General features: G+C 44.6%; 1 protein-coding gene across 4 annotated transcripts in view; it reads left to right on the top strand.

Moving 5' to 3' along the window:
• DGKD (diacylglycerol kinase delta) overlaps positions 1-24,089 on the top strand; it is a 1,336,482-nt gene that overhangs the window by 1,147,764 nt on the left and 164,629 nt on the right. For all 4 annotated transcript variants that reach the window (XM_069213762.1, XM_069213763.1, XM_069213760.1 and 1 more), the window contains 2 exons: positions 11,587-11,698; positions 11,947-12,039. In XM_069213762.1, coding sequence (XP_069069863.1) covers positions 11,587-11,698; positions 11,947-12,039 — 205 coding nt within the window. The remainder of the gene's footprint in view (positions 1-11,586; positions 11,699-11,946; positions 12,040-24,089) is intronic.

Genomic DNA, 24,089 nt, shown 5'->3' with positions numbered 1-24,089 from the left:
GTAAACTTACCGATACCATCGCTCATACAAAAGTACACCCCACAGTACCAAGTAGTGTGTTGCAACGCTATCAAAAACAGGAAGACCCTGATTCTTTTTTCAACAACTTTGAGAGGGTGGCCAGTACTGCTAACTGGCCAGAGGATAAATGGGGCCAATATATCGCCCCCCTTCTCACCGGCCATTTACAAGCAACATATCAAGCTGTTAACCCCAGTGGCACTCTTCCATACAAAGATCTTAAGAAAGCCCTTCTGGAGAGAGTAGGTTTGGACAGTGAGAGTTATCGTACCAAGTTTAGACACATGAAATGGCAGCAACAGGAGAACCCCCGTACTTTGTATTATCGAGTCCAACATGCAGCCGGAAGGTGGCTACTTCCAACAGAGAACACAAGAGAAGAAATATTGACATTATAGTCTTGGAACAATACTTAGATGCTCTTCCCCCTACCACCCGGAACTGGGTACGGCAACATCCTGGACTCACAAATGAAACCGCCATAGAGCTTGCCTGTGCTTATCATAGAGGCACGGATTTTAGGGCTAATGCTAGTCGGACCCCACCAACCCCAGCCCGTCCAGCCATACCTAGATTACATCTGCCGCCTTCTGTAGGAAATTCTGGAACTGACCGATCACAACCAGCTGGCCTGGGTCCCTCTGGATATACCAGTCATGGACTCCAGTGTTATCACTGTTCAGAGTGGGGCCATATTGCCCGGCATTGCCCTCAAAAGAAAGAAACAGACGAACCTATGGAGATAGGCCTGACCAAGGAAAGAGTGTTCTGGGCTGGAGGGAAGAAACCCAAATATACCCTCCCTCTCCTCATCAATGAAGTAGAAAGGATAGCTCTAATCGATTCTGGATGTAGCCAGAGCGTGATCAGGGATGATTTAATAATGCCAGGACAGGTGGAACCAGAGTCACAGGTTCTCATTACTTTCTGTACATGGGGATCAACGGTTTTACCCACTTGCGACCATAGAATTGAAATGGAAAGAACAGAGTGAAACCCTCTGGGTAGGGGTGCTCCCCAGCCTCGATGAGGATATAATCCTCGGGACAGATTATGAGGATTTTCCCTCCTTGTTGGAAAAAGCAGGACAAGAGCACCTTCTGAGGGAATGGTGGCGGGAAGCACCAAGAGTAATGGACCCGGATGAACCCAAACAAGTACGAATTGCCCTCAGCAAAAGACAAAAAAGAGAACAACGACGCTCTTATATGCCGAACTGCCCGACCCCCAAAGAGTCCATTGGTATGGGGAAGGTTTGCACAATCACCGGAGAGTTTCGACAAAATCAAAATGAGGATCCTACCTTAAAATATGCCTGGCAGCAGGCCGAGTCCGGAACAGCACCAGGGGTAGGTCCCCGATTCTTGGTTCATAATAATCTCCTATATAGAAACCCCGCGCCCACCATAGGAAATGACCTACAATTAGTACTACCTAAAAGTCACCGTCAACAAGTGTTGCAGCTGGCACATGGGGATAATGGGGAAGGACACTTAGGAAGGGAGAAAACGGAAGAAGCGGTACTGCGACGATTTTATTGGCCCGGGGTTTATGGCGAGATACGTAAGCATTGCTCTGAGTGTTCCAAATGTCAGTTATACAACCCCTCTCCACAAAAACCGTTCCCCTTCAGCCACTTCCCATTATTGACATTCCTTTTACCCGGGTGGGAATGGACCTTATCGGGCCCCTTGCCCCTTCAACTCGGGGAAGACAGTATGGGGGTTATTCTAACTTTGGAGGAGTGCTAATCCGTCCCAAAAGTGACGGTAAAGTGACGGATATACCACCAGCCGTATTACGAGTTCCATAGGATATAATGGACTCGTAATACGGCTGGTGGTAAATCTGTCACTTTTCCGTCACTTTTGGGACGAATTAACACCTCCTCCAAAGTTAGAATAACCCCCAATGTGTTAGTTTTGGTGGACTATGCGACGCGATATCCCGAGGCCTATACCCCTTCCCAGTACACATACTAAAGTTATCGCTCAGGCTATGATAGAGTTCTTTTCCAGAGTAGGTTTTCCGAAAGAGATCTTGACAGATCAAGGGACTCCGTTTATGTCCAGATTAATGGCAGAAGTAGGTCGACTTCTAGGGGTGAGACAAATCCGTACCTCAGTCTATCATCCGCAAACAGACGGGCTAGTAGAAAGATACAATAAAACCATTAAATCATTACTCAGAAAAAGTATATCGGAAGCTGGGAAAGACTGGGAAAAGAAACTACCATTGGTTTTATATGCTATCCGTACACTTGTACAAGCGTCATTGGGTCATAGTCCGTTTGAAATGTTATTCGGACGACAGCCACGCACCCTGTTAGACATGTTAGTTGAACAGTGGGAGGATACAGAAGAGGAAGTAAAAGACCTCTTAACCTACACCAGGCAGTTAAGAGACAATCTACATACAGTATGGGAAGAAGCCCATACGGCCTTACAGGAAGCACAAGATAAGCAGAAACAAAGATACGATATCCGGAGTGCTGTTCGCACTTTATCAGTAGGAGACAAAGCTCTAGTCTTGCTCCCTAGCTCTGACAATAAGCTTTTGGCCAAATGGCAGGGACCGTTTGAAGTGATAGCTCAGATCAACCACACCACATATAAGCTGGCCCTTCCCCAAGGGAGCGGTAGGGAGCAGATATATCATATCAATTTACTGAAGAAATGGCTAGAACCCACAGAAGACAACTCCGTTCACTTTATCAACTCGGAGATTCCAGACGATATCCCAAGATAACTTCCCAGGATCGGTCCAACCAGGTAAACCCATGGATCAATCCTGATCTTACAAAAGGGTATCATAATCAACTAACCCAGTTAGTACAGCAAAATCAAGATGTCTTCTCTAGATATCCGGGTCGAACTACCCTAGTCCAACACCCCATCCGTTTGAAACAAAATACTGTCTCACGACAGAGGCCATACCGCATCCCTGAAGCAAAGCAAAAGATAATTGAAGGAGAGGTCCAAACTATGTTGGCAGCGGGTATCATAGAACCGTCAACCAGTCCCTGGTGCTCTCCAGTAGTATTGGTACCCAAGCCCGATGGCAGTACACGGTTTTGTGTAGATTATAGGGGTGTCAACAACTTAACCTATTTTGATGCTTATCCCATGCCTAGAATAGACAAACTGATTGAGAGATTAGGCCAAGCCACATACCTATCCACCTTAGATCTCACAAAGGGTTATTGTCAGATACCCTTAAGAAAGGAGATAAAGAAAAAACAGCATTTGCCACCCCCTCGGGTTTATATCACTTTACTGTCCTTCCTTTTGGTTTCCATGGGGCTCCCTGCCACTTTCCAGAGGCTCATGGATGAAATCCTACGTCCCTTTCAGCAATATGCTGCTGCCTATCTCGATGACATTGTTATATACAGCAAGACCTGGGAGGAGCACATGACATATCTAGGGACCATATTGCATGCTTTACGAAAAGCCAACTTAACTGCCAATCCTGACAAATGTAAACTCGGACAGACTAGTATCAAGTACCTGGGCTATATTGTGGGGAATGGTAGAATTAGTCCTCAGGTCGAAAAAGTAGAGGCCATTTCAAAAATGGAATTTCCCAAGAGAAAGAAAGATATTAGAGCTTTCCTGGGTTTGATTGGCTATTATCGGCGATTTATCCCTCATTTCTCCACCATTGCAGAACCTCTTACTAATCTACTGAAAAACTCCTGTCCCAACACTCTTGGTCCCCCCTCTATGCCTGCATTACGTAGTTTTGAGCAACTAAAGGCCGCTCTCACTTCGGAACCCGTGCTGTGTTGTCCTGATTTTGATAAACCTTTCGTGTTATTGACTGATGACTCCGACGTAGGGCTTGGGGCAGTGTTATCCCAACAGCAGGCTGATGATTCCCTCCACCCAGTGTTGTACATCAGCAGGAAGCTTCTACCACGGGAATGTCATTATCCGGCTATAGAGAAGGAATGTTTGGCGATTAAGTGGGCAATTGAATCTCTCAGATATTACTTATCGGCCAGAACTTTTACCCTGATCACTGATCACGCGCCTCTCACATGGCTTGCCCATCATAAGGACACTAATGCCCGTGTTCTCCTCTGGTTCCTTTCCTTACAGCCATTCTCCTTTCGAATCCAACATCTGCCTGGGAAACACATGGTGGCAGCAGATTTCCTTTCCCGTTATCCCTAGGGGGAGTGTATGTGACGGGCTAGAGCCTGCGAGCCCGCACATGGCTATCACTTGTGCTGACTCTGCCCCTGTTGCTCCGAAGCTTCCTGGTCATGCTGCCTGTGATTGGTCAATCGTTCCGCAGCGGTGGGAAGCCAGCCGGTCAAATATACCAGAGTCAGCACTTTCAGCGTTGAGAGGTGGAAAGGAGAGAGCCGAGGAGCAGAGCTCGACTGTGAACCAGCACCGAAGGTACCGTCTGGGTATCGGAAGAGGAACTGGGAGGCGATTCCGAGAAGTCCCTGTTTCAGGCGACTGGGAGGCCGAAATGCAGCATCCCGCCACGCTCCAGGAGAAGCGTGGCCATTCAGGTGCGTGGGACTACGTCCCTGAGTGACTGTAAATAAGAGAGAGAGAGAGAGAGAGAGAGAGAAAGGAGTGGAGTGAAAAGGGTAACACGGGGAAAAAGGGAGGAGGGAATAGACAATCACCGAAGAAACGGGAAGGCACGAGCACTAGAGTAACAGGAAGGGAAAAGGGGAAAAACAAGCGAGGAGCAGGGCGAAACACGAAACTTACCGACAGGCACCGTAGACCACCATTGCCATTTAAAAGCCCGCCGAAGCCCAAGCACAGAAACTGCTGAATACTAAGGGAAAACAGAAAGACAAGAAAGATTAGGAATCAGAATAGTATGAAAACAGAAGACAAGTACGGGCTAACCTGTGATAAGGAGAGTAATGTAATATTGTCAAAACAGAAAGACAGGAAACATAACGACCTTGTATAAGAAAAGAGATATCATTAAAAGATCACTTACAGCTCTTGTTCTTTTTTTCTCCACATGCGCTTCCCGGGGGAAAGTCCTGTGAACAAGAGAGAGAGAAAAACGAGTAAGGAACGGACCTCAAGAACATCCCACCAATTAAAGCCCAGCTTCGTAAAGACTGAAATAAAACCTACCTGAATTCCGATATATACCATAACTTCAATAAAAATCCTTTGTTTTAAACCTATAACGCAGTCTGGAGTGGTTCCTCCACACCCACACGGTTACACCTTCTTCTTGAGTGGAGATTGAGTGGTGGCAGTTGACATTTCTTTACCTTACACACGCAATCTGTAATGTAATCTTGGGACCCAGGCATCTCTCCACCAAAAAAGGTATACACCTGTTCTTGGAATATGTTTATGGCTTGGTGCACTGGTTACTCTGTTGACAACCTTTCTGACCCTTTTTCCTGAGGTCCTATTGTTTACCCTTTCTCGGGCCCAGCAGGGTTCTGCTATGGGCACACTCAAAGGTTATCTGGCTGCTATCTCTGCTTTTTTATGGTTGCCTGATCAACCTTTCTTGTTTAAGTCTCCCATTGTAAATAGATTCCTCAATTGTCTTACACACCTCTTTTCTTTATCCCCATTCTTGGTTTTGACATTTCTGATGTGCACCTCTTTCAAGCCTCTCCACAGTTGTCCTCTCAGGCATCTTTTAAAGCAACCTTCCTAGCTGCAGGCATTGTCATCTAAGTCCAACTATCTTTCCATCTATCCTGACAAAGTGGTGTTTTGCACTAGAACTTCCTTTTTGCTAAAAGAGGTTATGCCCTTTCATGTAGGCCAATCTGTCACCTTGCCTACTTTTTACACATCCCCACATCTTTCTAGGGAAGAGGAGATACTCCACCGCCTGGACCCAAAAAGAGCATTGTCATTCTATCTTGATCATACGAAAGAATTCCTGGTGAATGATCAACACTTAGTTGGTTATGTGGGTGCGAAGAAAGGTCAGGCAGTGCAGAAAAGAACCACCTCTAGATGAGTTGTAATCAGTGTTTAATTTGAGCCAGTGGTTTCCAAGGTGGGTACTGGCACTTATTTTTGAGGGCTGGTACTTATTTTGCTGCTGCAAGCATTTTCTGTGTCACAAAGGGAGAAAGCAGAAAGCTGCTAGAGAGCTGAAGGGACAGGGAATTATGGAAATGGATTAAAGAGGTCCGAGATGGCTTCAGGATTACCATGCCTCAGTATTCCATGCTTGTTCATTTAATTGCAGCAGCTGCATGTTTTGGGGGAGAGATTTGGGCACCAGCACGTTTTTACTTACAAATTAAGCACTGGTCGTAATCTACATTAAAGTGTGCTATGCATAGTAGGAATGCCTTCCGACATGGTTGCCCCCACGTTTTGCCTGGTGTCAGTGTGTTTTGACTGTAGTATACTGGGATCCTGCTAACCAGGCCGCCAGAGCCAGTGTTGTCTTCTCTAAATTTGGTTGATCAGTACTTCTTACACCCCACAATTGGCATAGTGGTGTACCCCTGTACATCCCTAGTATATGCTACTTAAGTACCCAGGGCATTGGTACTCCAGGGGTCCCCCATGAGCTGCAGCATGTATTATGCTACACTTGGGAGCCTATGCAAAGTGTGTCTACAGGCCTGACATTGCAGCCTGTGTGAAATGGTGCATGCACCTTCCCCCCAGAAACAAGGTTTACCTTATAGCCCGGTCACTGCACTGTGACCCTGCTGTAAGTCACCCTTAAGGGAGACCCTTCAGTCCAACTGTAGGGTGCTTGGTTCTAAGTGTGAGGTTACCACTGCATGAGCAGAGGTACATACCCCTACAAACTCCAGCCTCCATTTGATGGGCTTTGTAAGTGTGGGGACGCCAATGTAAGGTATGTAGTGGACACTGGTCATCATGAGATGCCCAACTATATAATGGCTTTACCAAACCTAGTCATGTTTGGTATCAGACATGTTAGAATCATGCAGCTGCATCAGTTCCCATTGTTAGTTGCATAATACCATGTACTTTGGAGGTTCCTTAGAGGATCCCCCACGTCTACTTGTGCAGCCTTGCAGGGTCTGCGTGCAAGCCAGTGTTGCCGCCAACCCCAAATAGTGTTCTACCCTCCTGCTGCTGAGGGGAAGGCAGAACAAAGGATTTCCTTTGAAGCAGAGGTGTTACCACCTCTACTTTTGAAATAGATATCTTTGGGCTAGGATGGGGTTGCTCCTGAGCGCCATCAGACTGCTTTAAAGGGCACATTTGGTACACTCCTTGCATAAACTGGTTTTATCCAGTGCAGGAGCCCCTGCTCCCACTCTGGCAAGAAAGCGCAGAAAGGACAGGGGAGTGACCGCCCCCATGTCCAGCTCCTCCCCTAGGGAGGTGCCCAGAGCCCTGGAAATAAGATAAGCAGAGGACTCTTGGAGCATCTGACTGGTCAGTCCAGCAGAGTAGCGTACCTGAACCCCCACTGACCTGGTCCACGGGTCACTGTAACAGCTGGACAGCCGATTTCCTCATTGACTTAACAGGACGTTCAGACACAACTTCACCCCTTTGCACCTGGGCTCCCTGTTGCAGGTACTCTACTTCTCCGGGCATCCGCGTGTGGGGACACTCTTGAACCTTCCTTACTCCAACGGGTTTCCTCAGGGTCCTCTCCAACCTTTTTGCAATGGCGACTATCCCATGTTATCCTATGAACACCAACAGTGAATAACACCTCTGCATCCGGGCTTCTGGAAAAACCTCTGGTGTTCTAGTATTTCCATGGTCTTTAGGATCCTTGAGTATTAGTCTTGCCTGGTTGGACTGTTCTTATCCACCTTTTTTTGTATATGGTTTGGCTCCCCCCTTAGGGGTCCATATTATTTTATGTTTTTACCTTCCTGTTTCTAAGTATATTTTGTGTGTGCATATCTCCGGTTAGGATAAAATACCCAAAGTTAGTTTAGTGCCTGTGTGTTAATAAAGAATACTCTATTTTTCTAAAATTCTGTGTGGTTCTTTCTCGTGTGTAAATCACTGACTGAGTTTGTGGTTATTGCACTTGCTTTACTCTTTCCCAGATAAGCCTTAGCTGCTCTCCACAGCTATCCCTCGAGGGCTTTGGTTATCAGGAACCACTTTCACTATCACCAAGGGTTGCCTAGACTCAGTGCAGAGTGCATCATCTATAGGTGTAAACCATATACTGAGCCCGCCTCCTACAGGCACTGGCTAAGGAGCAACCCACTGAGGACTTACATGCTCATTCTACAAGAGCTAAAGCTGCAACCTCTTCATTTTCATGCGAAGTTCCAGTCCTCGACATCTGTCAGACGGCATTGTGGGCATCTCCACACGTTACAAGACACTACTGCCTGGGCAGTCAGGTTCCTAGGGACGGGCACTTTGCCCATTCAGCAAAGCATGACTTCCTGTTATGATTTTAGTTCGTAGACCCACCGCCGGGGACGGTATTGCTTGGGTACCTATTCTAAGGTAAGGAATCTGCAACTAGATGTCTCTAGCAGATGGACAAGTTACTTACCTTCAGTAACACCTTATCTGGTAGAGACAATATCTAGTTGCAGATTCCGTAGTGCCTCACTCATCCTCCACGCTCTGCAAACGGATTTCCATGGACAGGGTCTCCCCTTTCAGGGCCTTAGTTTTGACATACCAGTGGTCATTGTTCTTCATAGCTCTGCACTTCTGTCGTGGAATGTTGTGAAAGGAAACTGAGGTCAGCATGCCAAGGTGGCACATATAGAGGATCCGCAACATAATTTCCAGGGTAGACGACACCAACAACAGATACGGAGCTGATCGACACCACCTAACGGTGCGCAGGGTTATGGTTCGAGAAAAATCTCTGGATCCAGACTGATGCCTTGGGAAATTCTAAGGTAAGGAATTACCGAAAGTAAGTAACTTATCCATTTGTGACTATTTTAGAAGATATTAAAACAAACTTCTAAATATGGGAAGACTTTCACCTGTTCCACAATTTCCGAGCCCATGTACACTTTTTAGTGTGGTTCTTTCTGTGGACTGACACATTAGTTAGGATTTATTTATATTGTTGTACACGTGCAGTGAATCCATACATGTGATATGACGATTGATAAATCGCCGAAGCTACCTCTGAGATTGGGAGAGCAACACTGCATCAACTGGATATAACAGGGTTAACACAATTACCATTTTTGGTTGAGTCATAGCCAGTGTGCAACAGTTGGCATTATTCTAAATTATTCCTGATGTAAACTCTTTGATACAAGAAACGGTTCTGTGCAGTTCCCCTTACCCAACATCTAACCTTTGCAGCGAGATGTTCATGCATAGACCTCAGGAGGTTTACTACCGTGGCGTCCACCCACTTTTGATCTAAATTCGGCCATACTTTCCCCATAATAATGTTGCCAGATACATATTTTACATTTTTAAAAGTCTACAGGCAGATTTATTTTTTTCCTACTGCATAGGCAAATCTGTTTACTGGTGTAATGTTGAATTTAGTCACCCTCCACCCCCTGGTTTCGATACATCAATAACGTTTTTTTGTTTTTTTGTTGCTTGAAATCTTTTTATTGAAAGTTTATAAAAGAAACATGACACGACAGGTCCTCAAAGAAAGATCTCTGGTGTTCACCAAGCATGGCATTGCACAGCAGTCACACTTAAGGCCCAAATGCCACCTCACAGTAATATTTCGGAAGGGAAAATGTGGAGGACCCTCCACACAGAGATGTCCCCAGCGATAGCACATGTAGCGAACCAATGAAACAGGGAAATAACAAAATTCTGCAGTGTCAGTTCAGTGGGTACCGCCAGAGCAGGAGGACCTCCGCGTAACAGTGTATGAGGATGCCCCATGAACAGTGAGGGACTAGTGTGGTTAGTGCCCATTAGTGCAGCGGGCAGTGCTGATATAGTCTCAACTGCAAATGGGCTGTTTATTTGAAAAGCTGTAGCACTTTAGGTTTTGGTGAGGTGAAGCAAGTGAACTCAATGCTGGTAAGGTAGTCAAGTAATGGTCGCCAGGTGCACAAAAATTTGGTGTCAGTGTAAGCCACAATGAGTGAAAGCTGTTTAATCGCCATCAAATACCAGAGACGTTGAAACCAAAGGGTAACTTGGGGGATCAACGGCCTTTTTCCTTACCAGCACTATAAGCTGCCCTGCAGCACTCAGCATAGAACTGATGAAGCTCCAGTCAGCGTGCGTCATTGCTTGGAAAGAGAGAGTCCGAATGCCCAGCATAAGTGTGTGGGTTGGTAATCGGGTATCTCACTACGCCCTTGATATGCCTCAAAGTTTTTTTCCACTACCTGGTTATGAGTGTGCAGGACCACCAAATATGGCAAAAGTCCCCTCTTTTCATTATGCAGCACCAGCAGAGGGGGGATATAGTAAAATAAATTGTGTGAAGACTGGTCATTGTGTAGTACCTCTGACCCATACACTAAAACGCTGTCTCCTTTTGGGATATGCTTCTGTACAACTTGGGGATGTTGCTCCAGAGAGTCTCCCTCTGCTTGGACAAAATGCCCTCTGTGGTGCTATTCTGCAAGTGAATTTGGTAGAAGTGAGTGTGGGGGAGGGCATAGAGTGCTGAAGTACCCAGTAAGTGTGGGAGTTAAGGCCCCTTGAACCGTTATAAGCCCTGACTAGCTTTTCAAAGGGAGTGTAGCCTTGAGTGGCCCCTTGAATATTGGGTTGGTATAATACCCAGTGGTGCATTGGATAGTAATGCAGACATGTTGATTCAGATAGATTAAATCTGTCTTGCATTGTTCAAAGGACTTAATGGTGCCACCCACAAAGATGTTCCCAAGCGTTCTACCTTCCCTTGTCTCCCAACTAGGAAATGTGTGGGGGGTCAAGCGCCAGGGTGAACTCGCTAATAATGTTGTCTTCTGTGGCTTACCCTGAATATGGTTTAATGGGGGTATGTCAACTAGGACACAGTATTATTTATTCCTGGTTTGTAACTTATTTCTCCAGTTGACCCTCTCTATAATCTACCCATCCACATACAAAACGGAGTAATCTTAATTTTCATTGCATATATTCAATCAGAATTTCAGAACTGGGAAGTGTATATAATTGAGATTTTGAGTCCCTTAGCTTTTCTTTCCTGTAATGTCATACATCTGCTGACCCAGCAATTTAGAGCTGTGAAGGAGATCATAAGGGCTCATAGGGCTCTTTGAAGTTGATATAAAGTTTCTGCTTGATAGGAAAGCTCCCCTACTTGTTTGGCATTACATAGAGACTTGCTTAGGATGACAAGAATCTATATTTAGCGCTGATGTACAGCTCTTTATGTAGAGTTTAAATTGTTTGCAGATGGAAGGATTCTTCAGCGATCTAGGCCAGTTACTAGAGCAATTGAATAACACCCTTTGCCCATAAGAATTTCTTTCCCACCCCATACAGGTTTGCTTCCTTTCTGGTGGGTTATTTTCTTCATATTGACAGTAATTGACTTGGTGTTATACCAGTACTGGATTTGTGATGTCATTGGTTATTTGTATTGCTCTTCAGTGTTAAAAAAGAAGTTCACTTAAAGCTGAAAGGGAATGTTCATGGTCCTTGTCTGATTCTCCTTTGTTTCTCTGACTAGCATTCGGGATATTGCTAAATCTCACCAAGACATGGAGCAGGAGCTTGCTCATGCAGTTAATGCCAGCTCAAAGTCCATGGACAAGGTCTATGCTAAATCCAAGAGCATAGAAGTAAGCAATTTCAATAACTGTTTTTTTCTTCATGACTCCTGGCTTTGTGTTTCTACTTCTTCTATGCCTTATTCTTCTCATCCCTTCTTGCAGGTCTTGACTCCTCTTTATTTGACTTTACAAACTTACTGCGCAGTTATTGTGAACCTTTCTCCAGTGCATCCTTTTGCAAAATGTTTGTATTCACTGATTTCCATTGGTGAGTTCCTTGTTCTATGTGATTTGACATTTACTTTATTTCATTACAGGATATGAGCTGCAGTCTGGTGTTAGAAATGGTGAATAATGTAAAAGCTCTTCACAATGAGACTCAGCTGCTTTTGGCTGGCAAGATGGCTTTGGTAAGTAGGGTACAGGAACAGTGCTTTAGTGATATCACTGGTAAATGATGACTTTTGACGAGTACGGGTAAAAGACACATTGAATTTAATGGAGCCATAGGGAATGGTTGGTGGAAGCCCTGGAAATTATTCGTCAAGGTTACAGTGTAAAAGGCCTTTTGTCAAGGACATGGAGTCATTAGTGGTTTCTGGGCAGTGTTCTCTATGATGGGCATTTTCTTACACTGCCAGTATCCCAGCAACTTCACTAATATTTTGCTAATAAGGTATAGCCAATGATCCATTTGTATGCCTGTCCTAAATGGCTGATCAAGAAAGCAGTGAAGGCTGACTCTAGGAAGTGGGTTAGATTTGGATCTAGGTCTAGTTTGACACTGCTGACATTATCAAAGATCAACATCTCATTAGTGTTATCTCTGAACTCAAAATATGAGGTTGAAAATGTGCAAGCACGTCTCCATTATTTTAAGTGTTCATTTGGTAGTGATCAATGAGATTGTGTGGGTGAATTGCTGACCCCGGTGGAACAATTTATAAGTTGGTTAAGTAATTGAAAAGGCTGGATGTGCTTTGAAAATGTTCTATAATTTTGTTACTTGCACTGTCTGGCTGGACTCCATGACAGCAAACAGGAAATGAATCAGACTTAACTGGAAGTTCAGTCTAAAAGAGAACAAATGGATGAAAGACGACTGCTACCTCTTCTTTGTTGTTATATCAGAGACTGTTTGGTGCATCAGTGGTTCTGATCTTATCCTGAGAATCAAACACATACATGTCCACCAAAACAAACACATCCTCTCACACATCATATTAATTACAGCCCATAACAAACAGCACTTAATCAAAGGGGACAAAAGGCCCTAGTGTTAGTTTTTCAAAGTCCCTTTTTAGCCATAGAAGACCGTTGAGAATGAGCGTTCTTTAATGACGTTTCCAAGCATACCCCTGCACATACAGCTGTTAGTTAATCCACAATGTCTTGCTTAACATTCTACTACACGCTTCAACATTCTGTGCTTTGCCAAAAATACAGAAATGAAGAATGGCACTAAGTGTAGGGAATGAGGGTGATACAACTGTATCTCATATCTAGCAGATATTATTGAGCCAGATCCTGAATCCAGCTGGCCCCGGGAAAATATCCCAATTTTGTCCCAGTGTAATTTGCTGACACTGGGACACTATCAGCAGAGCTTGCAAGTTGTCTCCTTTCCATTCGGAGCAGCCAACCTGCAGATGGTAAGGGGACTTTCTTATTTTCTCTTTCAGCTGGGCCCAAAACAAAGGTCTGATGTAAAGGATTATCAGAGTAGCATTCTGGCTAGGCGCTACCTGGAGCCAAACACCTGTAATGTAATGGAAAAAACAAAGGCTCAGAGACTGTTATTGCTTCACAAATACTTAAGAGAAACCTAGGATTTGAAGGCAGATTTTTTACATTATTCAACCCCGTTATGTAACAGATATGCATTCACTGTAAGATATACCGATTTAAGTAACACTAATTTAGTTATTTAATCCTTTAAAAAGCTACTCATCCCATTGTATGGTGTCAGAGCATATTACATCACAACCACACATTATACAGGCACAATATATCATAATAATGTGTAAATCAATGTACTGGAAATATATTGTATAAGATAATGAGCATTACAAGGTACATGATTGCATGTCATTCTTACTGTTAGACACAGTGTGTAAAGAGTACATGTTCGGGAGAGAAGCAAAGTCAGGATTTAAAATGTGCATAGTGGTTGGTGTTTACTGTAATAATACGCCTTTGTTACCACCCACTGGAGCTCTTTTTAGCAGCTTTAGGAAAATGCCAGATTGAGACCAAAAAACATAAAGTTATCAAATTCATACCTTGCAGTTTGCACACAGCTCCTTGATGCTGTTCGTAGCTCACTGTGCCAAATTGGAGGGGTTGTAACATATGAACTACAAGTAAGAGAAGGATCTACGTGTCAAAAGCTGTAACTCCACATGCCTATCTACACAAATTCAAATCTGTGATCTGCATGTTAAAGAGTGCGTTTTGCAGTGGGACGCTTATCCATTTATGCTACTTCATGAGACAAAAAGGTGCCTAGGCATAACACAGGTCCTTGCAGCAAGTATATTAACCACCAGAGGTATCTTACCATTGTTATCCCATGAAATTTTCTGTCATACAAGGAGCAGTTGCTTTAAGCCCTTAAGATGTCTAAAAGTGTAGCCTCTTTGTGACCAATCAAGTAAGCCAAAACAGAGTTTCAGTCTAGCTTCTTCTTCTTGTACATTTTTTGTGACAAAGTGCTTAGAAAATGAATGTATATGTTGACTGTCAGATTCTGCTTATCATGCCTTTGCCTCTTGTGGCTCCGCCCCCTTTCTGCTGCCATACCTTAACATCCACTTTATGATCTTTCCAATATCAGCACTGATAACACCTAATAAAACCTAATTTTCTAGCATTGGTTCTTCCAGAAATTGATTTAAATTAATCCCTAGTAAAAAAAAAAAAAAGTGTTACAGGCAGTATTACATAACACACTTGCAATAAAATTATGTTTGTAGTTTACTCACCTAATTGTCTGCACTTTCTACAGTAAGTGTAAATGCTTAAAACTCCATGCACTCCAGAGGCCTCCATTTTCTAAACCACATCATCTAAATGGAACATTTTGATTCTTTGATATTTTTGTAGCATTTTACAGAAAAGAGGCTTTATGATAGAGACTTCTAATCGCAGGTTCCCCACCTTGTTAATTTTCCAAATGCCAGACTGGATGTGGTAGATTTTAATAATAACACCCTTGTGTACTGGTATATGGCATCATGTGTCTCCACATCTGGTCTGTCCCACTCCAGATGTGGCGTTGAGGCTGCTACAGCTCACCATGTTCGGGTTGGGGGGTGGGGGGTTGAGCTGAAGTTAATTCCTTTCTATCAGCACCTTCCCATGCAGATCCAGAGCTCACTCACTTAAGCTTGTCAGACTAAAAAAAAAAAAAAAATCCAGTGTGGAAACACCTTTTCTATAGAGAATCTATCTAACCGCAGATTCCTCACCAACCTGCACTCCTCCTCCTCATTCTCTGGAATGGACGTTTACCACCTATTTAAAAGGACCCCAGAATTAGAGATCTGCACACCAGCATATTCTCATTTCCACGGGCTCCGCGTCCAACGGTGCGGACAAAGGTCAAAAAGAAAATCACAGCTTGTGAAGGAGATGCAAATATAGCAGCCCCTGATGTCACATCTGGGATGGGTCAGACCCAGTACCGAGCCGCGTAATTCCACCTACCGGTGCAGGAGGGAGTTGCTATGAAAATCTTCCTAATCCAGTTAAGAACCTGGGTAAAAACAACAATGTGAGGAATCAGCAGCTAGATGGTCTGTACCAGAAAAGGCTTTACCTAAGGTAAGGAGCTTGTTCTTTACTTTCATTTCCTTCTCCCTGGGAATTTCCCCATTGCCAGTTACTACCATTTTAGGCTCTCTTTATTAGTGACTTAATAACAAATCTGAGAATCCCTGGTTGTATTAATAAGTATCTTTCGATCAGTCATTATGGCCCAGCCTGTACATTACGCCTAAATGAGATTCACCACCTACCCTCAGGATGGAGAGCTCATTTGCGATTAAGTCCACAAGTGCCTACTTTTGCATATAGAATGTGCTCATACCAAGAAATGTTTTCTTATGTTGTGTGTATTTGTAAAGCCCGCTATTACCCAGAAGGATGTACGCGTGCACGCCTAGCCATACTTCACCTAGGTTGGTTAATTGAAAAGCCAGGTCTTCAGCTTCTTGCAGAATTCAAGAAGAGAGGAGGAGGCTCGGATGTGGAGATGGAGGTCATTACACACTTCAGGAGCGATGTAAGAGAATGCTTGTCCTCCTGATCTTTGTCTGTGTATGAGTGTGATGTTGACGTGTAGGAGTCCTGCAAAGTGGAGGTATCTGAATGGTTGGGAGAAGGAGATGCAACTGTTCAGGTAGATGTGGCCTGAGTTGTGGAGTGCCTCGAATGCATGTGCGAGGAGTTTGAATTTAGCGTCTTTGAATTGAACACAAATTTACTAATCTTAAGCATGTCAGAGACGTAGCTAACTAATAGTTTCTTTGATAGGGCTATGAGGTTGCAATCAAAGTTGGACCATTGTAAGTTTAAGCTAGAATGAGGTAGGGTGTGGCCAACAAGATGGCCTACAGGATGCGCCTTTAGGCAGTTGCATTCCTGCTTGATCCTGACCTATTCTGTTGCTGTAGGGAAAAAAACGACAATGCCACCATAAGGATCAACTCCCTCTATAACGATCAAGGGTTCTGGGACGTTTGAGAGCTACAAAAAGGAACTAGGGGGTTGAAGATTGAATTGCTTCGGCTTCAGCCAGGTCTCTCTGCTGCCTGTCCTGATCCCCAACTGCTGCAGGGCTTGGGTCACCACTCAGACAGCTGAAACGTCCTGCAGAGCCCATGACTGGCATCGGGGACCGGGATATCAAAGTAGCCACATCCGGGTGACTGCACTGCACAGGGCACCATGGGGTTGTCCCCTTGCAGAGATGGAGGCTTTTCACAATTGTGGTAAGCAGAGAGGGTCTCGATGACATCACCCTGGAAGGAAAACCTCATACGGAATAGAAGGATCAGGCCGTGTAGTGATAACAATGGTACAATGAAGGCAACACCCGCAGACCGGCAATCATCAGGGGAGCCCCGCAAGGGGACTCCTACTAATTACGAAGAACACTCCGACTCACCAGCAGAATATGAAGATGTTATGTCAGATACTGGGGATTAAGCACTAGACTGCTCCTCTTTCTTCTTAATATTGGGAACATAAGCTCTAGGAATGAAGTACAATACTACAATGCTTGAACACTCCAGGTGATGGTGATGCCATGGTGTAGTGGATCCTATTTGGTTTTATTGGGAATCAGGAGATTGCTTAACCTTCTGGCTTGAGGCCTGCGCACCGTCAGCTAGTGACTTTTAACCTACGTGCCCTGCTCTCTTTTAGCGCTTTTATTTAATTATTTCTCTCAAAATGGCTTCTATGTTTATAGTTAGGAAGATTTTTGATTTCACGTTATCATTGCCACTCTGTGAAGGCGTCACTATCAGCATCAAAGACAAGTGATATAGATAGGTATTTACATCATGTTCTTTCCCACTTACGTGAGACAAGAACATAATGTAATTTTGGAGGGAATTGTTTATGTAATTACCACCCCAAGCATGCCTTTTTATCTATTGTTTGGGAACATTCCTGCACCAGGGGTCCTCACTAGAACAAGATTTGTATTAATACATCTCACACAGACAAGGTTGTCAGAGGGATATCTACCAGATGCCGTCAATGCTATCTATGCTACACATCGCATTGATGCAGACCCAACCTTCCTGTTCCCACGGAGCCTGATCTAGAGACCTCTTTCTAAAGTAACGTGGGATGGGGGGCTCTTCTCATGGACATGGTACTGGCAGATTAGGTTTAACACACCTAGCTCTCGTTAGGTTACAGATTAGGTTCTTCATGCAAGGGTGTTAGGGCCTGTTTCACATCTCATGTTATTGCAAGATGGTGGGGGTCTTTATATTCATGACTCTAGTTTTTACAAATCTGTTTCTTGCATTGTTCAATATCTTAATCGTTGCAGCTAATGCGTTTACAGTAGATTGGAGTCTTGTTAATAAAACCTATTGAAAACTTTACTGCATCTCCTTCATTGCCTGTGTGTGACTGAGACTTGTTGCTCATATGAAAAAAGGGTAATCTCAGTTTAACCACAATTCCCATGAGATGTCACACTCTTGAGTCCATGCATAAAGGCTGCCCCAAATCACATTTTACTGTTTGGGATTTTGGTGAGGTACTGCTTGTGAGCCAGGAGGGTTGGGCCGACAGGTGCGACTTGTTGTAGGATTGGCTTAGTCGCCTACAAACAAAAGTGCTTTCATCCCTAAACCAGCAGTCTTGCCTAGAGCAAGAGTCCAACTACGACAATGGATGTGGGTATAATTAGCGGCAAACATTTTCAGTGGCAGACGGAATGTTATATATGTTGATTACGAGTGGCGGAATGGCTATGTAAGGGGCGAGTGAGGGTGGATGACTGTGGACTGATGTTCTCTGTATAGTGAGGGCAGGGAGGCCTACGGCAATGGATTTCATTATATGGTTACATGTGTGATGTTACAGGAAATTTGCCATACAGGTCTTTAATACTAGTGGTGAGAGGAGGGTCAGGGGCCATCTGGGGGATTGACTAGAGAGAACAGTTGAGGGGAGTGACTAGTGGGCGATGGTCAAGTCCTGGCACATTGAGGATTGTGGACATGTATGTGGTATTTCATTGTTGATACTTTTCCTGGGTGGGGGGAGGGAAGGTTGGTTGGGATGTTTTATTGTTTGAAGAATTGAAGTTACTGCCGGAACGCCATCATGTGGTCAACACAGACGAATCATTCGCTGAGTTATAACAGTGGCTATCCTTGGTAGATTGAGACTCCTCTCCTGGAATGTGGGGGGGCTTGGATCATACCAAAAAAAGATAAAGAGTACTGCCTTTTCTTAAGCCGCATGGGGTGAGGGTTGCATGCGTGCAAGAAAACCACCTTGTAGATAAAGAGGCAAGAAAGCTGGTGAAAAAATAAAGACAACAGATGTGCTTTGGCAATTACACCTCATACTCTTGATGCATGTTAATATGGATAGCGCCAGGTGTGCCATTTGCACATACATGGAAGCTGATGTGGAGGGCAGATACCTCTATATACAGGGCAAGGTAGGTGGGATGGAGGTGATCTTTGTAAATTCCTATGGGCCAAATCTGTATGATGAATCATTTTATGGTGCTGTGAGGGATCTTGTGTCTCTGGTGGCTGATGCAAGTCTGCTCCGGGAGGGGGATTTCAATTGTATTACTGATGGTGAGCTTGACTGACAACCTTCTCGGCAAAGAACTAAGCCGAAAATTATGTTGCAATTGTGAGAGGTCACGGCCCACCTGGGTCTGTGCTACATATGGAGGGAGATAGAGATAGAATACACATGTTTTCAGCAAATGCACGTTCAGTAGACTGGATTGTATCTTGCTGACAGCACACCTGGCCCTCAGGATACAGAAAGTGACACGCTTTTCCCATTACTTATCAGAGCATGCACCAGTGACTTGCTTATTTGAGTGGTGGAGTGGTAACTGATCGCCAGATACCTAGCGCTTTACGTCTGAGATAATACAGGATTCAGTGGCTCACAATACAATGTCGGGGGCACTGACAGACAACTTTGAGGTTAATTGGGTGATGGCATGGAGTCGCACTGCAGAATATGAGGCGATTAACGCAGTGTTGAGGAGGGCAAATGCATGGGCCTCTTGTGCAGGGTGCGAAGTGCGCTTCAGACTGGACTCCTGCACAAGGAGGAGGACTAGGCAGACATACAGAGGCTTCCTCTGGATGATGGGCAGGGCTGATGCAAAAAGAGTACACTACAAGGCCAAGTAGCTGCGGTATAGGATAAACTTGAACTTTACTCTCTGAAGTCATAAAGCCAGCTATTACATAGGGAGGTAGACAGCACCGGGCGCCCACTAGACTGGATTCTTCACTGCAAAATCCTGCTTCCCCTATACTACATCTTCAGACAGATATCTACACCCAGCAGGATATACAACACACGCTTACAGAACACCTAGAATGGGTCTATGCTAGCCTGCTGAATCCGGACCGAATGCACATTTCTGACTTCCTAGTGAATCTGCCAATTCCATGAGTGGGGGACCTTTCAGCGCAAAAATTAGACGTTGCTCTTACACTAGAAGAGGTAAGATTGGCAATAGAAGCTCTCCCTGGGGGAAAATCAATGGCTTTGAAATTTGGGCCATGCTTTCTTCTAATGCCCCCTGATATTGCTTTCTTCACGGAAACCTGTATGTGTCCTTCAGCCCTTTATGCCATTAATCTGGCTATTCCAGAAAATTATCATATCTTAACATTAGACAGGGAGGGAAAAAACTGGTGGTGGTATAGCCATTGTAGTTAAAGACCCAGTTAAGGCCACATTAATTAAAAAACATACAGTCCACTGGGCTGAGATTTGCATTTTCCGACTTGATCTTTCCCCGAAGGTCTCCTGGATAGGAGCACTATAACATAGACCCTTGGGACCAAAAAAATATTTTTCTCAAACTAAGGGACTACATTGCCCCTCATATCCTTACTTTCCAACAATTTCTCCTACTCCGTGATTTCAACTATCATGGAGACAATATATCCAAACCAGTAGTTGCTCGATTAGTTTCAGACCTTTACTCTCTCTGGATTTAATTGAAAACAAAAGATCCTACTTAAGAAGCTGGGCATATGTTAGATCTTATATTCACTAACTCTTCAGACCTCTCTTGTTTTCCAATTCTCTCCTTGGTCTGGACAGACCACTATCTGATCAAGTTTCAGTCCACTCTTATACATAATTGTAACAACTCCAATACGTCCACCAGAAGTAAAACTAGACCTTGATACAAAATTGATTCAGAGTCCGTTGCCAATGAGTTTACACCTCCTTTGTTGGGCACGGTTTGTAACCCCTATAAAGCAGTCGAAGAGCTCAATAAAGCCTTGATTTCTGCCTTTGACCATCTTGCTCTGCCATGAAGCAGTTTCACGACTAGGCGTAGGACTCCTGCCTCCTGGTACTCCACAGACCTTCACTTAGAAAAAGCCCATTGTAAAAAGCTAGAACAGCGATGGCACTCAAGTAAGGATCCTTCAGACAAAATAATCTACAAATTTGCTCTTAAAATTTACCACAGTAACATCAAACTTGCCCGCAAAACGTGAGTCACCTAACAAATAAATCAATCAAAAAACTAATCCAAGGCACTTAACAAGACCTTGAAGGAATTTTCCAACCCACTGGCTTGTAATCCTGTTCTAATTGAATCACAGTCTTGTGATTCTTTAGCGGATTACTTTGATCAGAAAATTAACCTTATCTATGCCAATTTCTCAAAGCCCACAAACCTAGACTACCTGGACTCTATTTCACTTTCTTCACATCATGCAAACCCTTTGGGATTAACCAATCTATCACCATTCTCCCTCGAGAAAATTAATAAGACCTTCAAGAAAGTAAAATCAGACTCGCTCAGAGACGCTTGCCCTCCTAGAAAAATGGCTCAGTTGGCTGAATCATTTCCTCCTGTCATATGCTTCTTATTTAATTTAAGTAAGGTCTTGGAAGGGCTCATAAGCAACCAACTGACTTCCTATCTTGAGGGAAACTGTATTTTAGACCCTTTGCAGTCAGGTTTTTGTTCGGCACATAGTACAGAAACTGCCTTAGTGGCAGTGACTGACCATATCAGACTAGCCCGTGATGCTGACACTCCAGAAATTGTGGTGGTGTTAGATCTCTCTGCCGCCTTTTATACAGTGTTGCATCCTAGGTTGCTACAGAGACTTCAGGACTGTGGTACCAGAGGTATGATCCTACAATGGCTCCAGGACTACCTAAGTAATAGATCACAAATTATCTCTCTTGACCTGTTTATATCAGCATCCAAATGGATTGACAAATGTGTACTATGCATTTTAATATCTATGTCGTCCCCCAAGCAAAAACTGTTAAAACTTTTGGGTTGGAGATCCATTCTTTTGCAGACCCCACACAGCTGGTGAGTTCCTTTAACAAAGACCCTATTATCACCAAACACTTCTTTATATCTAGCATGAAAACCATTACTGCCTGGGTGTCTCTTAACTGCCTTCATTTGAATGCAGCAAAGACTGAGATAATGCTATTCAGTAAAGCCCAACAGCTTAGGTCCTACGATTGGTGGCCGTTTGGTCTGTGCCCTGTGCTTACCTTCAAACAGGTGGTGAAAAATCTTGACGTTTGATTGGACCATAAGCTTACTATGAAATAGGAGGTTTCAACTACGACAGGTATTTGTTTTTGCACCCTTAACATGTTAAAGAAAGCCCTTCAGTTTTTACCATCATCATCTACAAAAACCTTAGTACAAGGGCTAATAAGTAGTTGTTGGATTACTGCAGTGCCTTGCTACATTCTGCTAATGACGCCCTTTTAGCAAAACCTCAAGTAGTCCAAAATACAGCCGGCATTGCCTCCTCACCTCTCTTTAAATCACTACACTGGCTACAGATTAGGAAACGAATCATTTTTAAAGTTTGATGTCCTACTCATAAAGCCCTCATGGAACTAGGTCCCTTCTACCTTGCACAGAAGATTATACCTTACTGCCCAGCTGGACTCTTGAGATCTAGCGACAAAGCACTACTGTAGGAAGTTGGCTCTGTATATACTATTTCAAAGTAAGAAATAGTGTGCAGAGTCCAAGGGTTCCCCTTAGAGGTAAGATAGTCGCACACGTAGATAATTCGAATGCTCTATTTTGTGGTAGTGTGGTCGAGCAGTAGGCTTATCAGAGGGTAGTGTTAAGCATTTGTTGTGCACACACAGGCAATAAATGAGGAACACACACTCAAAGACTTAATCCAGGCCAATAGGTTTTTATATTGAAAAATATATTTTCTTAGTTTATTTTAAGAACCACAGGTTCAAGATTTACAGTTAATACTTTAAATGTAAGGTACTTCACCTAGATACTTTAGGAACTTTGAATGAAAACAATATAATGTACCGTCTTTGTAAAAATGTCAATAAGCTATTTTCAAAGTGGACACTGTAAAAATCAACAGTTCCTGGGGGAGGTAAGTAAAGGTTAGTTTTGGAGGTAAGTAAAACACTTACAAGTCTCAGTCCTGGGGCATAGGCAGCCCACCGTTGGGGGTTCAAGGCAACCCCAAAGTTACCACACCAGCAGCTCAGGGCCGGTCAGGTGCAGAGGTCAAAGAGGTGCCCAAAACACATAGGCGCCTATGGAGAACAGGGGTGCTCCGGTTCCAGTCTGCCAGCAGGTAAGTACCTGCGTCCTTGGGGGGCAGACCAGGGGGGTTTTGTAGAGCACTGGGGGGGGGACACGAGAAGGCACACAAAGTACACCCTCAGCGGCACAAGGGCAGCCGGGTGCAGTGAGCAAAGCAAGCGTTGGGTTTTGTATAGGTTTCAATGGAGGGACCCGGGGGTCACTCTACCGGTGCAGGCAGGCCCGGGGGGGCTTCTCGGGACAACCACCACCTGAGCTAGGCAGAGGGTCGCCTGGGGGTCGCTCTTGCACTGAGGTTTGGTTCCTTCAGGTCCTGGGGGCTGCGGGTGCAGTGTTGGTTCTAGGCGTCTGGTCCCTTGTTACAGGTGGTCGCGGTCAGGAGGAGCCTCTGGATTTTCTCTCTGCAGGCATCGCTGTGGGGGCTCAGGTGGTCGTCTCTGGTTACTCGCGGGCTCGCAGTCACCGGGGAGTCCTCCCTGAGGTGTTGGTTTTCTGCAGGTCGAGCCGGGGGCGTCAGGTGCAGAGTGTAGAGTCTCACGCTTCCGGCGGGAAATGTGAAGTCTTTGGAAGTTGCTTCTTTGTTGCAAAGAAGTAGCTGGTTTTGAACAGGGCCGCTGTTCACAGGAGTTTCTTGGTCCTGTAGTCCAGGGCAGTCAGAGGTCGCTGGTCCCTGTCGGATGTGTCGCTGGAGCAGGTTTTCGAAGTTGGAGACAGGCCGGTAGGGCTGGGGCCAAATCAATTGTCATCTTCCTCCTTCTCTGCAGGTTTGTAGGTCAGCAGTCCTTCTTCTTTCTTCAGGTTGCAGGAATCTGATTTTCTGGGATCTGGGGAGCCCCTAAATACTGAATTTAGGGGTGTTTTTAGGTCTGGGAGGGCAGCTACACCCTCTTTGTGCCTCCTCCCTGTGGGTAGGGTGGCACATCCCCAATCCTATTGGGGGAATCCTCCAAACTCAAGATGGAGGATTTCTAAAGGCAGGGGTCACCTCAGCACAGGACTTTTTAGGGGCTGTCCTGACTGGTGGGTGACTCCTCCTTGTTTTTCTCATTATCTCCTCCAGCCTTGCTGCCATAAGTGGGGGCAGTGGCTGGAGGGGCGGGCTATCTCCACTAGCTGGGATGCCCTGGAGTGCTG

This window comes from Pleurodeles waltl, chromosome 11 (genome assembly GCF_031143425.1).
Source record: "Pleurodeles waltl isolate 20211129_DDA chromosome 11, aPleWal1.hap1.20221129, whole genome shotgun sequence".
NCBI classification, from domain to species: Eukaryota; Metazoa; Chordata; class Amphibia; order Caudata; family Salamandridae; genus Pleurodeles; species Pleurodeles waltl.
Note: the sequence above shows the minus strand (reverse complement) of the source record. Positions and strands in the feature narration are given on the sequence as shown.